At 44.2% G+C, this 13,637-nt stretch overlaps 1 protein-coding gene across 2 annotated transcripts in view; it reads right to left on the bottom strand.

Annotated features, from left to right (window-relative positions):
• TTYH3 (tweety family member 3) overlaps nucleotides 1–13,637 on the bottom strand; it is a 79,679-nt gene that overhangs the window by 33,146 nt on the left and 32,896 nt on the right. For both annotated transcript variants that reach the window (XM_065644937.1, XM_065644938.1), the window contains exon 2: nucleotides 6,736–6,905. In XM_065644937.1, coding sequence (XP_065501009.1) covers nucleotides 6,736–6,905 — 170 coding nt within the window. The remainder of the gene's footprint in view (nucleotides 1–6,735; nucleotides 6,906–13,637) is intronic.

Genomic DNA, 13,637 nt, shown 5'->3' with positions numbered 1-13,637 from the left:
TGGTGTAAATCTAAAGTTATTCTGGATTAAACATTTAGTTTCTTCACAACAACTTTGCACTTGGGTTATAGCACTGCCCTCCCAAGGGTTGGTTTAGAGGAGGAATAAAAGAGGAAGGAAACAAGGCAAACAACAGCTTTCAGGACAAGTAAGCACAGTGCCTTTGTTTAACTGGAAGGGTCACTACAGGACATCAGGCATTCTTCACCATCACCACCCGGCTGGGAAAGGAACCCAAGCAGGCAGGCCAGAGTGGACTTTGTCTAGATAACCGACCCTTGCACAGATTGGCTCTGGGACATACATCAACCTGCAGTCCAAACGACTGTTTCTGCCCTCGCTCCTCTCCTGCAGGAAGGTGGGATCTGTCCTTCCTTTCCTGGGCTCATCCCCTCCCGAAAGAGTGAGCAGAACGATAGAGTTCACCTGGTTGCATTCCTGCTTTCTCCTCATACATACAAGAAAGGGAAACAAAGATCAGGCACTGGAAGCAGATCCACTATGAAGAAAATCTGTGTCAGCCTCATGCTTTTTCCAACAATTGAATCTCCATAAATTATAGAGAACTTGGCCCATAAAAGCCTCAGCTGAAGTCTTCCAGGGACAGCAGGCAGCCTACATCATATACAGAAAGAGAGGCAGCAGGTACGTACCTCTTAATATTTAGTGCTAATACAGAAAATCGGCCTCTTTCTTCATTAATACCATTCCTCAAACATTTTCCTCATGCAAACGATGCTAATAATTCAAGAGAGAAAAAGCCCTCTGCATTCCTCCCTGGTTGCAGCTATTATCAGAGCTTGATAACGCACGCCTAGGATGCATGGGGGTGGAAGGGATAAAAAAGACACATGCACGCCTCCCTCTGAACTAAAGAGATTACAGATCCAGAGCCATGCCCAGGATAAGACAACTCAGCATCCCATTGCAGCTATTACAAACCTTTGGCTTGAATTTCCTCTTGTCTTATCAGAGCAAACAAATTTAGACAGACCCTTTCACTCTCCTGAGCAGCAGAAAACTTCAACAGTTGTTTCTACTGTAGACACCAAATAAATTCCAGAACATTCTTGACATTGAAATGCAGATCTGACCCCTTTAATTGGTGAGCAATTTTTACTCAGCCTGTTACAGCTACTAGAAGCCTATTCTTTCAGCAAAGGCTTGGTAAGTGCCCAAACCCTGCTGCTTGGCTCTCAGTATTCCCAGCACAGTAGCGCTGTTTTGGTGGAAAAGTCTCAGAAACAGCACTCTGAAGTAGCAGCAGTCATCTTGTCCTTAAAGATGCAGCACAGCTAGGTGCATTAGCCAGTTTACTCAAAGGTACTCTTTATGAAGTGCTAACAACTACAGGCAAGTGATTTTAAACTTGTTTCCCCGTTCAAGGCAGTCGTGCTCAGAGGCTTCTGATCCAGCCCTGCGTGACCCACGGCTTCAGCTGCCCTTAACCCTCCAGGCGCAGCCCCTGCTCCTGAAAGAAATCACTAGAGGGACAGGAATTGGGATAAAAGCCATTTAATTCAATTAATTCCTTTAGACATGCGTATCACACATTCACTGAAACGGCACATAAAGCATTAATTATTCCATCGCTGCCCAGCAAAAGCCAGCTCCGCATTCACACCCTGTGCTAGCAAGAGCCACTTACACAGCCATTCCTCCTCCTCGGAGCAAGCTGTACAGTTTGGTGGTAGTTCCCCCTTCTGTTATGTTGGAGAGGGAAGGAAACCATCCCCAAAACCCAGGCTGGGGGCAGCTGCCCAGACCCACTGTGCCTGCAGAGGGGCAGAGCTGAAGTAGGGGAACTGCCGTGGGGGAAGAGTAGAGAAGCACGGCTGTTTAGTTTTCTGTTTGCATTTGGCTTTGTCTAAATCCAACAGTTGTTTCAAATCCCTGCCTACACACAGTGGTATAAGTTGCTATTGTTTAAAGCAGATTTAAGGATTTGCACTAGTTTTTAAACTATCTTTTATCTGGTTAAAGGGAAACAGAGGGGCTCATTCTATTTAAGCGCATTCTTTTAAAGTAAAAATAGATCAACTCATCTTAACCCAACAGTGTAAGGTCCTTGAGGTCAGGACAGATCATATGGCTCCTTGCACAAACCCCGAGAGGCTCTGTAGCAGATCTACCTCCCAGTACAGGATGACGAAAACCAGCCCCCAGTGGGGACGCCTGCCTTTCCGTCATGCCGTGCAGACACAAGAACAGCACTCCTGAACGACACAGCTTTCTTCCACCCTAGCACCCTCTGGAAGATACTCCAACGCATTTTCAGCACTTCTATAGGAAAGTCATCTCCACTTCTGCTATTTTTGCTTCTGTCGCACTCCCTAGCACAGACCCACCTCTCTCCTCCTGAATCCACACCGTCCCATCCCCAGTTCTTCCTCCCAAACCCACCTTTGTCAGTCTCCTGTCCCCTCCACTACCCCCATCTCTCCCTTGCCTTCCTTCTCACTCGCATTTTTGAATAAAAACCTTGAAGAAATTGATCTTCCAAGCTCTTCGGGCCAGGTTTGGTCCCTGCTTTACAAAGAAGTTGTGGACAGGCTGGAGAGGGTCCAGAGAAGGGCCACAGAAATGATCAAAGGACTGGGAAGCCACCATGCAAGAAAAGGGCTGAGAGAACTGGGCTTGTCCTGCCTTCAGAAAAGAATGCTGAGGGTAGACCTCATCACCATGTTCCAGTATTTGTAGCCGGGTGGCTACAAAGAAGATGGAGACTCCCTTTGTACAAGGGGTCACATGGAAAAAAACAAGCGGTAATGGGTACAAGTTACTGCTGAGGAGATTCTGATTGGACACAAGAGAGAAATTTTTCATTACGAGAACAATCAGCTGCTGGAATAATCTCCCCTGGGAAGTGGTGGATTCCCAAACATTGGACACTCTGAAGATTCAGCTAGACAGGATGTTGGGCCATCTTGTCTAAACTGTCCTTTTGCCAAGAAAGGATGGACCAGATGATCCTTGTGGTCCCTTCTAACCTGGTATTCAATGATTCTATGAATTAAAAAGTTGCTCCTGCTGTTCAATACTCCATTTAAAACACCACTTGGGTACACAGTCATTTTGGTAAGTTTTGGAAACTCACTTAAGTAAAGAAAACGCTGCGCTCCTGAGATTAACACTATCATCACCGGTGCACACCCACAGAAACACAGCAGAGACAGTACACTATACCAGCTCTTTGAAGAATTATATGAGACGGAAGAGCAGCATGCCATGATTTCTATGTATTCCTACAGGTACGACAGTAGGATTTAAAGTACTGCAGGTTGCATACACACTCTTCAGTATCACTCTTCAGCAAGACTCAAGAAGTTCAAGTCCGGAGCATAGCTTTCCTGGTGTGCCTATGAAAGGGTCATGTGGGCTTAGGACATCCCTTGATAAACAAACAAAAAAAAAAAACCACCAAACAAATGACAAAACAAATCAACCACGACAAAAACAAATCAACCACGACAAAAACACCACACACAGAAAAGAAAAATCAAGTGTAATTCCAAATTATCTTGCAATGTGACCTGCAAAAAATAATGTTTTCTGGATTATACAAGGTATACATGAATAGCAGAGTGTTAATCTGATACAGAGAGCATATACATGCCTTCTGGTGGAGAGATCCTCCTGTTGTAATACCCACACAGACAGTGAAAACCCCTCCGGGTATCCAGTCACCAGTCTGAAAAGATGAACACTAGCCATTCACATCACATCCTTAGAAATGAATAATCTAACTACACCGAGTCATCTTTAATTACAGGAACTTCATAAGGAGAGCCCTTTTTAGACTTCGTGTTCTCAGGAGGAATGTTAATTTGTCTGTCTAATTACCACCTTGCACTTTCGCACTAAGGGAAAGTGCTATTACTGGCACTTAAGAAAGCAAGTTTTCACCATCTACTTGTACCCTTTTTTCTCCAGGTACCTTCTTCATGAAGCCTCCTACCCACCTTCGGAGCTGAGCTCCCTTCTGGGAGAGTCAGGGTCATCTAACTGGTGGATGAAATGATGAAAAAGACTAGAAACGAACTAAGTATTCAAGGAATAATCTAGGCAAATCACTCCTGCAGCTTTGTGGCTAGAGAGACCGGGAAGACTCATTAGAGAGACATTTTGCTGGAGAGCTCCTGCTAACCTGTTATGCCTTCTGCTGGCTCAGCAGGAAATATCAAGTCATTAGGAAACAGGGACCCATAGCACTCAGCAGGATTCACAGCACAAACAGCCCTCTGGGATTAAGTCTACCTAGATAACCATCTACTAGACACAGCTGGACTTAACCAGAGCCAACTAGTTCTCAGCGAGGAAGACAACAGTCCACTTCATGGTACTCGGACAGACCAGCTGCTATTTGGAACCTCTCGCTGCTCCACCACCCCAAGCTCCTTCTCTCCCCTGCAGAGAATGGTGCAAACCACCTCCCGGGTCAGCCTGCTGGACACAGACATTCAGAACAGCCCTATTCCCCATCGCTCTGAAACCTAACAGCATCAGTCTGGCACTTCTGTTATGTGTAATGCACAGCCAGGACAGGATAAATACCAACAGTTAAAGATTAGTCCACTGAATATAAGCGGGACCTCCTGCCAGCACTGATTAGATTCCTTGCTTTTCAGAAGCCGTGTCTGCATTCTCAGCCGGATGCTGAGCACAGAGTGCGAAGAGGCACCAGTTTGAGCGCACATTTGTGTCCATCTGCTCCAAGATGGGCCACAAAACTGACCGTGGCTTTGCAGGAGAGTGGCAGCGCTTGGGCAGCACCTTCCCTCATCACGATGGTACCAACCTGCTCAAGCACACCAACTTCACAGTGCAAATTTAAAACTTAATTTAAAAGGTCAAGACAAATGCTCATCCAGTACTACTGTAGATTGAGGCAGAATCTTAGTTTTAAGGATACTCCTGCATTTAATATTTGCAAAAACGAATGGTACATCAGGGGTGAAAACCAATGGTTCAGACTTTGAGGAGGCCTAAGCGGTTTTCCAGCTTGCAGACTTGACTGGTAGTCACATCAAGTTTTCTGGAGTTCATATGCTGACCTTCCAACTTTAAATTATCTCACGCATGCTGTGGAAGATGTGCAGAGTACCTCCTTCTCACCCTACAATTAAAACGAAACACAAGCACCATGCTCTGCAGCAGCTGCCTTGGACACATATGCTGTGTAACAATAGCCTGTAGCAGCAGCACAACTATAAATAGCATCAGCTAGAGCTTCTGTAAGAAAGGGTTAGGACCACAGCACTTCCAGTGGATCGGAATGGATGCAGCTGAAGCTCTTGAGGTCACTAAAAAGAGAGGTGACTGATGCTGAGATTTCTTGTTTGCAAGTTGTTTTCTAGTTTGCCTTTCCATTCCTGGCACCTATTTGCATTCAGCAAAGCACGGACGAGCTCCCTGCAAAGACAGCAGCATTTGCTAGTGCACTAGCTCTCCTCTTCAACACCGGGCCCCTGCCTCTACAAGCAAATCCATCCCCAGCTGCTAAACTCACAACATAATGCCTGCTCTGCAGTGTTTGTTCCAGTACTTCAGGGGTTTTCTGTTCTCTTAAGTATACATCTCAAAAAAGCAAATACACAAATGCATTAGAAGCACGATCTAGCCCTTGAACAGCTAAGCCTGGCCTTCAAGGAACACACTGGCCTCCGAGAAGATCACATACCAGATCCACCACCCATCAGCAGGTCAATACAAAAAGTGAGCCACGAGACACCGCAATATACAATTGTCTCATCATCACCTTTCTGAAGAGGGGACTGCTCCCAGACCTGCCGAGGGGCAACTAAGACCACCTGGAGCCCAAGGGATGAGTAGATGATGCTTGAAATTGGTAAGAAATGTAGTGCTCAACCTCAGGGCACACATCCATAGAGCTCAGAGTAGTCATTGTGCCCAAGTCAAAACAAACTCAGTACATGGCTCCTTCCAGAGGTTTGCAAATATGTCTCTGCTTTCAGATGCCCCATCGTTAGCTTCCTAGGAAAGGAGATCCTCATCTGAGTTGACAGGGGGTGGGGGCAGAAAATAGAAAACAAAATGTAAATTCTTTCCTTTCAACTTCTTCTGCCCATATTCCACAAATTACTTATTTTTTTCTTGTTTTTCAGTAGCCCTTCTTTTCACCTCACCTCCAAAAGCTTTCTATTGCTCAGTCATAACACAAAGTGTTGCTGACACCAGCAGCATTACTAGCAACCCTTGGAGATGGCACATTAGTAGATAATGAAATGCAGCAGTGTCTTACACAGGCTGCAAAATCTGAACATCCACTCCAGTCAAATACCAATACCTCCAAACCCAAAAGAACAATCTGTGCCTCTTTCTTCCTAATCTGCTCACCCACGTAGTCATTCTTTTTGGACACCAGATTCTAAGAAATCTCCATCTAGACCCAACAAATATTTCAACTGTATCCATCCTATTTAAGTTATAAGCTTCCGAGGACGCAGTGTCCTTGATTTACCACTTGCAAAGTATCTAAGAGCGGGACATTAGCTATTCCTTTTCCCATTGCTCAAACCATCAGGCAGTTCAGCAAGTGGCAGAAAGAAAATACATTACCAATATTCAAAACATACACATACCAAGCAGAAAGAGGGATTACTACCAACATCGGCTACCTACAGGCACAGCGCATCAAGTGTGAAAACGCACACACAGGATACACCACCCCAAGCATTAATAAAAGCGAGGATCCCTTTGAGGCATCGGCCGTACCTGCACACCAGGGTTGCGATGATGACACACCACGCCGTACAGCAGCAGTCAGCATTGAGGTGTTCTTCGCTCTTCCGATGGCGGCAACACAGCCAGAAGGAGTAGAACAGGAGGAAGAGCAGGTCCAGAGCGAGGCAGGAGAGCGCGATGCCGCCCAGCAGCAACAGGGCCTGCAGGAAACACAGACGGCGTCACGTCCGACCAGGGCACGGCCGTAGCACGGGACGTGAATCGGGGCCCAGGTGTCTGAGGGCTCTGCAATAAGACAGCACTGAAGGCATACCTTGAAAACAAGATGGTTTGTGGGTTTATATATATATATATTTTTTAATATAAACAGGAGATTTTTAGCCCCACTTTCTCCCCTCTCTGCATCCAACTCGATGAAACCACATTCTGTACCTAAGCTGAGCCATTTTGTCTGTTTCCTCTTTACTCCCGATCAGAGGTCAGCAGATTTAAACGAAAAAAAAAAAAAATTAAAAAAACCCAGTTCAGCCAGCTGCCTCTATCCGTGCAGTTCTTTAATCTTCATGAATAAATATGCAGGCTTATTCATTAGAAATCCAAGTGCATGAGTGGGTTTGAAAGGGGGTGGAATTTATTATACATGCATGAGATTGATTTTTAAAAAATGAATCCCCATGCAATACTTCTGTTCAAGGTAGACCTAGAATAAGCGCTAAACCCCTCCATATACCATCCACGTATATAGGTACAACAAAAGTGGATGGTACAGACACACCGGCTTGAAACCGTCACACGCTGAATTCTTGTGTTATACCTGTTTCTAGTCAGATGTTCCTGAGAGAAAAGGGAAGCAATGCTTAACTCCATTCTAATTTACTTTTATTCAGAAAGTCCTGGCCAAAACCCAAAAATGCAAATGAATTTTGTTAAATAAAATAAAAAATAATTTAAAACTCCATTCTAACACCAAATCCAGCCACACTTTCCCACATGAATGAATGAAGTATTTTATCCATAAAATGGTTTGTATAAACCCTTGGCAGTGGTGACAAATGCCAACTTATTAGAAATTACTTAAATATCTGGAAAGAGCCTAAGTCACCTACTGCTGCTCCAGTATTGAAAAGGCAGACATAGATCTGTATCAGCAAACCTAAAACAAGGGTTTGGGGCTTGGGTTTTTCTTTAAATCAGTATCTCTTTTCCTCCCCATGCAGAAATTCCTTAAAGAACATTTATATACTTCCTCCTGATTGAAACAATAATTTCCTCCCGAACAAAAACACAACACAAAGAATGCTGTGATTAAAGTACAATTCTCAACAAAACTGGCAACTATTTCTAACAGGGTCTGGTAGTAACTTGCTCTTCGTAGACTTTTCTTCCCATTCTTTCCCCACATCTGCTCCCCAGGTACTCCCAGCTGAGGAGTTGTCCTGGCAAACTATACGAACGACACAATGCACTTTCCAGCCAAGCAAACGTCAGTGTGTATGGAGCGTAGGGCCCATCGGCCATACGTATCGAGATTCACGCCAGTTAAACCAAACGGCAGCGTCGCAGAGACTCCACGTCGCCACACGCCGTTTGCTTTCCCAGCCTTCGGAAACGCACCCAGCGCACCGCGATGCGGGGACGTTGCAGGCGCTGCCTTCCCAAAATAAACAGCCAAAACCCAGGCCTGTTGTAGAAAATGAATTTGGGGATCTTTGACAGAGCAGAGTCAGGGTAGAAGGGAAAAAGCCCTCTCCTCCTTTCCCAGGATTGCACCAGATGTTGTGCACACAGTTTGAGTTCCTGAGCAGAAAGAGGCCTTCGAGAGGGAAGCTGCGCTCGGAGCCCCACATTCTCCCACTTCTGAAGGCTTGCCATCTACCAACACTCAATACTAATTTAACTAACACACTCGGCGTACCAAAGCTCCTCGGGGATATCCTTTATTTTTTAAACACGTCAGGCTGCTGTAATGCAAAGCTTTCCTGCGCCGCTTGCCTGCATTTCTTTCTTCACACCTTCAGCCTTCCACTGGAAAGATGAAACCAGCTGAAAACATCCTCCCAGTAACTCTTTTTTACCAAAAAAATTCACACTGCAGCTCCAGATGTAGGGAAACAGCCTCCATTAAAAGGAAAAAAAAAAAAGGCAAATACTAAAAAGAGAAAAAAAATAAAGACTGCCATGCAGCAAGCAACCTAAAGTTCGACGCTTAATATATGCTTTAATTTATGCATCTGGCCAAAAGGACTTGGCTGGCCACTACACCACAATCTGCGTTTCATTTTTCCAGAGAATATTTGTTTTCCATTAATGGATATGTGCCATGACAACAAGTGAAATCATCCAGCAGAGCAGTTATTAATCTTTCTGACTGATGAGTCAGTTTAGGACCCAGAAACTGGCAGGCAGTGAAAGCCTGGTCACAACCAAAGATATGCCTGTGCCTGCTCATCAGGATTAAATGACTGTATTTAAAAAAAGAGGGGGGGGTTGAGGCTAGATAAACCCTCAGACACTCTATCCTGCAACATTTAATCTGGGACTCGGTTATCCAAGGCCACGTTATCCCGAGTAAATGTAAAATTATGCACTGGGCCTCTTGCCATAAAAGAGCATCAATTCGTCTTTGAACATTTGCTGAGCTATCAGAACCTTTAGAGCAAATGATGCATGAACTGCCCTTACGGGAAAATGGAGACAACTTCGAGGAGCAACATTTTACCACTGTGCTGACACTAATGGCAGAAATGGAGACAGAGCAGTCCCTGAAAATGAGTGTAAATCCAGGCGGTACCAGACAGACTGGCAGGAGACAAAGCTTCAGTGTTAAGATGCACTTTCAAAATAAAAGTTAATAGCAGCACACAGGGAAGTAACCACAAGCAGCATCACTAGCTTGGAAAGGCACCATGAAACCTGAATACACTCAGTCTTGTACAGCCTGCTGCAGTGTTAACAGCCTTTCTGAACTCCAGCATTGTCGCTGGCATCCATGGTATTTACTCCCTCAATGGGATTAAAGAGCCAAAAAATGGGCAGGAAATATCTAAGTCCCCATACACAGAGAGGAGCACCATCACAATAAGAAACACAGGGCACAGCAAAAACATTTCCTGCAAAAACACTGGGGGCTGGTTAGCTCGGTATAAGGGTACCCATAGGTGCTGATGTTACACCTAAGGACAAATGTGTAGATCAGCCTTCAGTTAGCACAACCCCTGGTCTCCAAGACCATGCCTTTTGTTACTGTGGATGGATTCAACCAATACACTTGGTCTACTGGATGAAAAACTTCCATAGGAGACGGCTGGTTTCAGCTCTCAGACTGCAAGTTCCAAACTGCGATCCACAGCATTAGTTACCTGAACGCATCTCTGATCACCGTGCTCCTGGAAGGCTAATTTTAGCTGCTGAAACTGCATTTAAGGGGATGTATATTTCCCCTTGTCTTACATATGCAGTCACAAAGAGAAGTGATCTATGTAACATAAGAAAAGGATACAGAAGATACATTTGAGTATGTTCTCTTAGAAGGGAAAGCCTAAATAAAGCCACAAAGCTTTGTAACACAGGAGGTAAATGTCAGGTTGCATTCACTGAAGTGTCAAGGTTTAGCGCTGCCTTAGGTGCTGTTTGTTCATCACTGGACCGTAGAGGGGAGTGTTGGCTTAGGGACCCACAGCTCCTCACACCACCACCCTCGTCTGCCACAGAGGTTACTTGGCACAAGAAATCCCGGCAGCAGAACAGGTTGAGAAAGTTAATTCTGAATATACTCAGGCTCAAAATAATCCCTGTGTTTATTAAGTACAAGTTTTACCAATCTCAACCCATCCAATTTGTAATTACCACATTCTTCAGACCTCAACTGTACTAGCAGCAGCACAGTGTAGTGAGCAGCTCTTTGCATGGAACAGATGACAGATATTTCTGGATAGCACTACTATTCTACTACTAGTTAGAAAGTCCACTAAAGCCTCACTAAGGAAATCGAGAGCAAAGCTGAAGCCTTCAGGTGGTTCCTGGAAAGCATGCAGTTCTGCTTTTAACTTCAAAATTATTGATGGAAGATTATTTCATCATAAAACTTCATAATTTCAACCCACAGGACAGAATAGCTACAGCTTTTGAGCATCTCAACAACACAGCTGCCTTAATCATTGCCAGATTGAGCACTGTTTGTAGTTTTACCTTAAAGTTAGCTTTTGCCAAAAGCAAGCTTTCCACTGAATCTGCAACTAATATTCCTTCTGGATTTCCATGAAGTGACTTGAGATTGTGATACTAAAACAGAGAGAAGAGGTTAAAGGAGTGTGGGAAGAGAAAAACGTTCACCCAGAAGAATAAATGAAGCAAACTGGGCTGCTGCCAACAGAGCACTCATGTCTATTTATTCCATGAAGGACGGAAGCCTTCTTAGCGAGAAAAGAAACTGCTGTGGGATAGTGTCATGCCTACACTACTTCCTACACCATTTTTTTGCAGACTTCAAGACATCTCTAAGCAGCTTATGTACTAATAGATGATAAGTAACTATGTCCTACTAAACTGGGGGTTTTTTGTAATGCTGGCAACACTCTGACCCCCTCATCGACTTGTTCTGAACACACTGTGTGTTCAGAGACTTGATTTTCATTTCTGAAAAATGCTGTATATGGTGTTTGTTGAGATACTTAGTGTCTCAGGATGTCATTCATCCCACAGCCCCTACAGAAGGATGCAGGCTTTGGTAGGGAATGCAGCCAACCACGTATTGGCAAACGCAATGTGGGGGGAGGATGTGGAAACCACTGCTGATCTCAGCACTAAACCATCCCTATCTCCTCTGCCCGGGGGGACAGGCCTTCCCAAGCCAATTCCTGTGCTCAGCACAGCAGAGGAGCGAGGCTGGGCAGGAAACGTGCTCTGGAAGAGGCTTTTCCCACGGTCCCAAGATGTGTTCTCCTTGTGAGGGATCCCTCAGCAGTGGGGAAGAGCACCATGGAAACACAGGACAGGTTCCACCGTCTCATCTCCTTATACAGACATCTCCCAGATAAGGACGCTGTTAAGGGAGCGCAGTAAATTATATATATATATATATATATTTAGGGCAACTCCACACTGGAGCAAGCAATACAGGCCAACACTTTGCCTTTAGCTTTTTTGGCTATTGGCTTTCCTTTCTGGAAAATACCAAGGATTGTGTCACTTTTTTCTTTTACTTTTTTCTTTTTTTTTAATCACCTTAATACAATACAGCAGACACATTAGAACAAAACTGATCTGCAGTTGAAACATCTCCTAGCATGACTAGATAGCTCAAGTCTATTTAACCAAGTTGGTTAAACAAACAGGCTCGCTTCCTCAAAGCTGACAAGCTATCTACACAGGCAATGCCATTCCATAGTTAATTGGTATTATTAGAGCTGTGAACTAAAGCCACTTTAATTACAAATGAGAGTTCACACAGGGTTTTAAAGTAGTTTAACTAGAATGGCCTTAATTCAGTGTAGTTTAATTCACTTTAGTGCATTTGAAGTGGTTTGACTAATCTGCTTTGAATTTATTCCTCCAGTTAATTCAGATTAATTTCTCAAGTGCCCTTGTGCAGGCAATGACTGAGAATAAGGCAAGGTTGATTGAAGATTCATCATCACTTCCTCCATACTAACATTCTGACCCCTTATTTCATAATTAAAGACTTTCAACACTGCCTTTATATTTGGTCTGATTCACAGAAGTCACCAGTGCAGAGGCTGAGAAGACACAACCTTGCTGATACTCAGTTTATTGCAGTAACCAACACGCAATACAATCCTCGCCAGAGTTTTGAGTTTTATTTTTGGCTAAACAATATATAGTGCAGATACGTCTGCACACCTCAGCTTCCACAAGTTACACTGGGCAGGTGTTGGAATTCATCAGAGCATCTCACAACACAAATCAAAGAGAGATGGAAAGCCCTGAGTAGAAAGGATTTGCTTAGCAATTGGGTTGGATTTTTTTTTCCTGCCCACAAATACAGATCTAAGCCGTGCTAATCAGCGATGAACACTGGAGTCCTATTGGGTTGAAGTCAAATAACAATCCATTTATTCCTTAGCTGTTACCAACTCAGCAATCTCCACTTTACACAGCAAGGAAACGTTCCCAGAGGTAAAGGGGTCCTCTAAACTGGATGTCCTTATCCCTAGTTTCTCCATAATGCTGGCTGAAAGCCTCTATGCACTACAGCGATGAAAAGAATGAGACACTCTCACCAAATTCAGTTTCCACTGACAGGTCCCCACAGACTAAATCTTTATTAAATGAGGCTTAGCTCAGAACTGGCAGCTTGTCAAATGAGCATTCTCGCTGAAAAGGCGGATTTCCTTTCTGGGGATTCTGCAAATTCTCTTGCCGGACTCTAAAAAAATAAAAAACCACCATAGATGCATCAGTGTTCATGCAGGTCTCTGCCTGAAATCCCAGACCAGCAAAATGCGTAAGGAATCCTCTTGAGAACACGCCTTCAGCTTTAGAAGTTTATTCTTTCCTAGTAGTCCCAGTTGCACAAAGTTAAAACCATTAATTAACCTTGTTTAAAGGCAAGAATCAGAGGAATATTTGGAATATTGAGGCGAACGGCACCGACACGACAGCTGGAAGAATTCGGTGAGTCGCTGGCACTGATCAGCTTGCCCAAGCTCACCCATGGCAGATCTGCATAATTTCACCAAACATTCTTTTCCCACAACTGATAAGCTCACACATTCCCACCCGGCAGTGATTCTGCTACTCGAGGTCTTTTAGAACCAGCTTCATTTCCTTGGTTAGAAAACTCTATCATCCATTGAAGTCTTAAAACAGTCTCCTCACAAGGTGATTTTCCAGCAAACCGGATAATGGAAAGAAACCCCGTGCTGTAAAGAAAGTATGAATTTAATGCTCCTACAGCTCCAGGATAAGCGAGC

The sequence above is a fragment of the Caloenas nicobarica genome, chromosome 14 (genome assembly GCF_036013445.1).
Source record: "Caloenas nicobarica isolate bCalNic1 chromosome 14, bCalNic1.hap1, whole genome shotgun sequence".
Lineage (NCBI taxonomy): Eukaryota > Metazoa > Chordata > Aves > Columbiformes > Columbidae > Caloenas > Caloenas nicobarica.
This window is presented reverse-complemented; position numbering and strand designations above follow the sequence as displayed.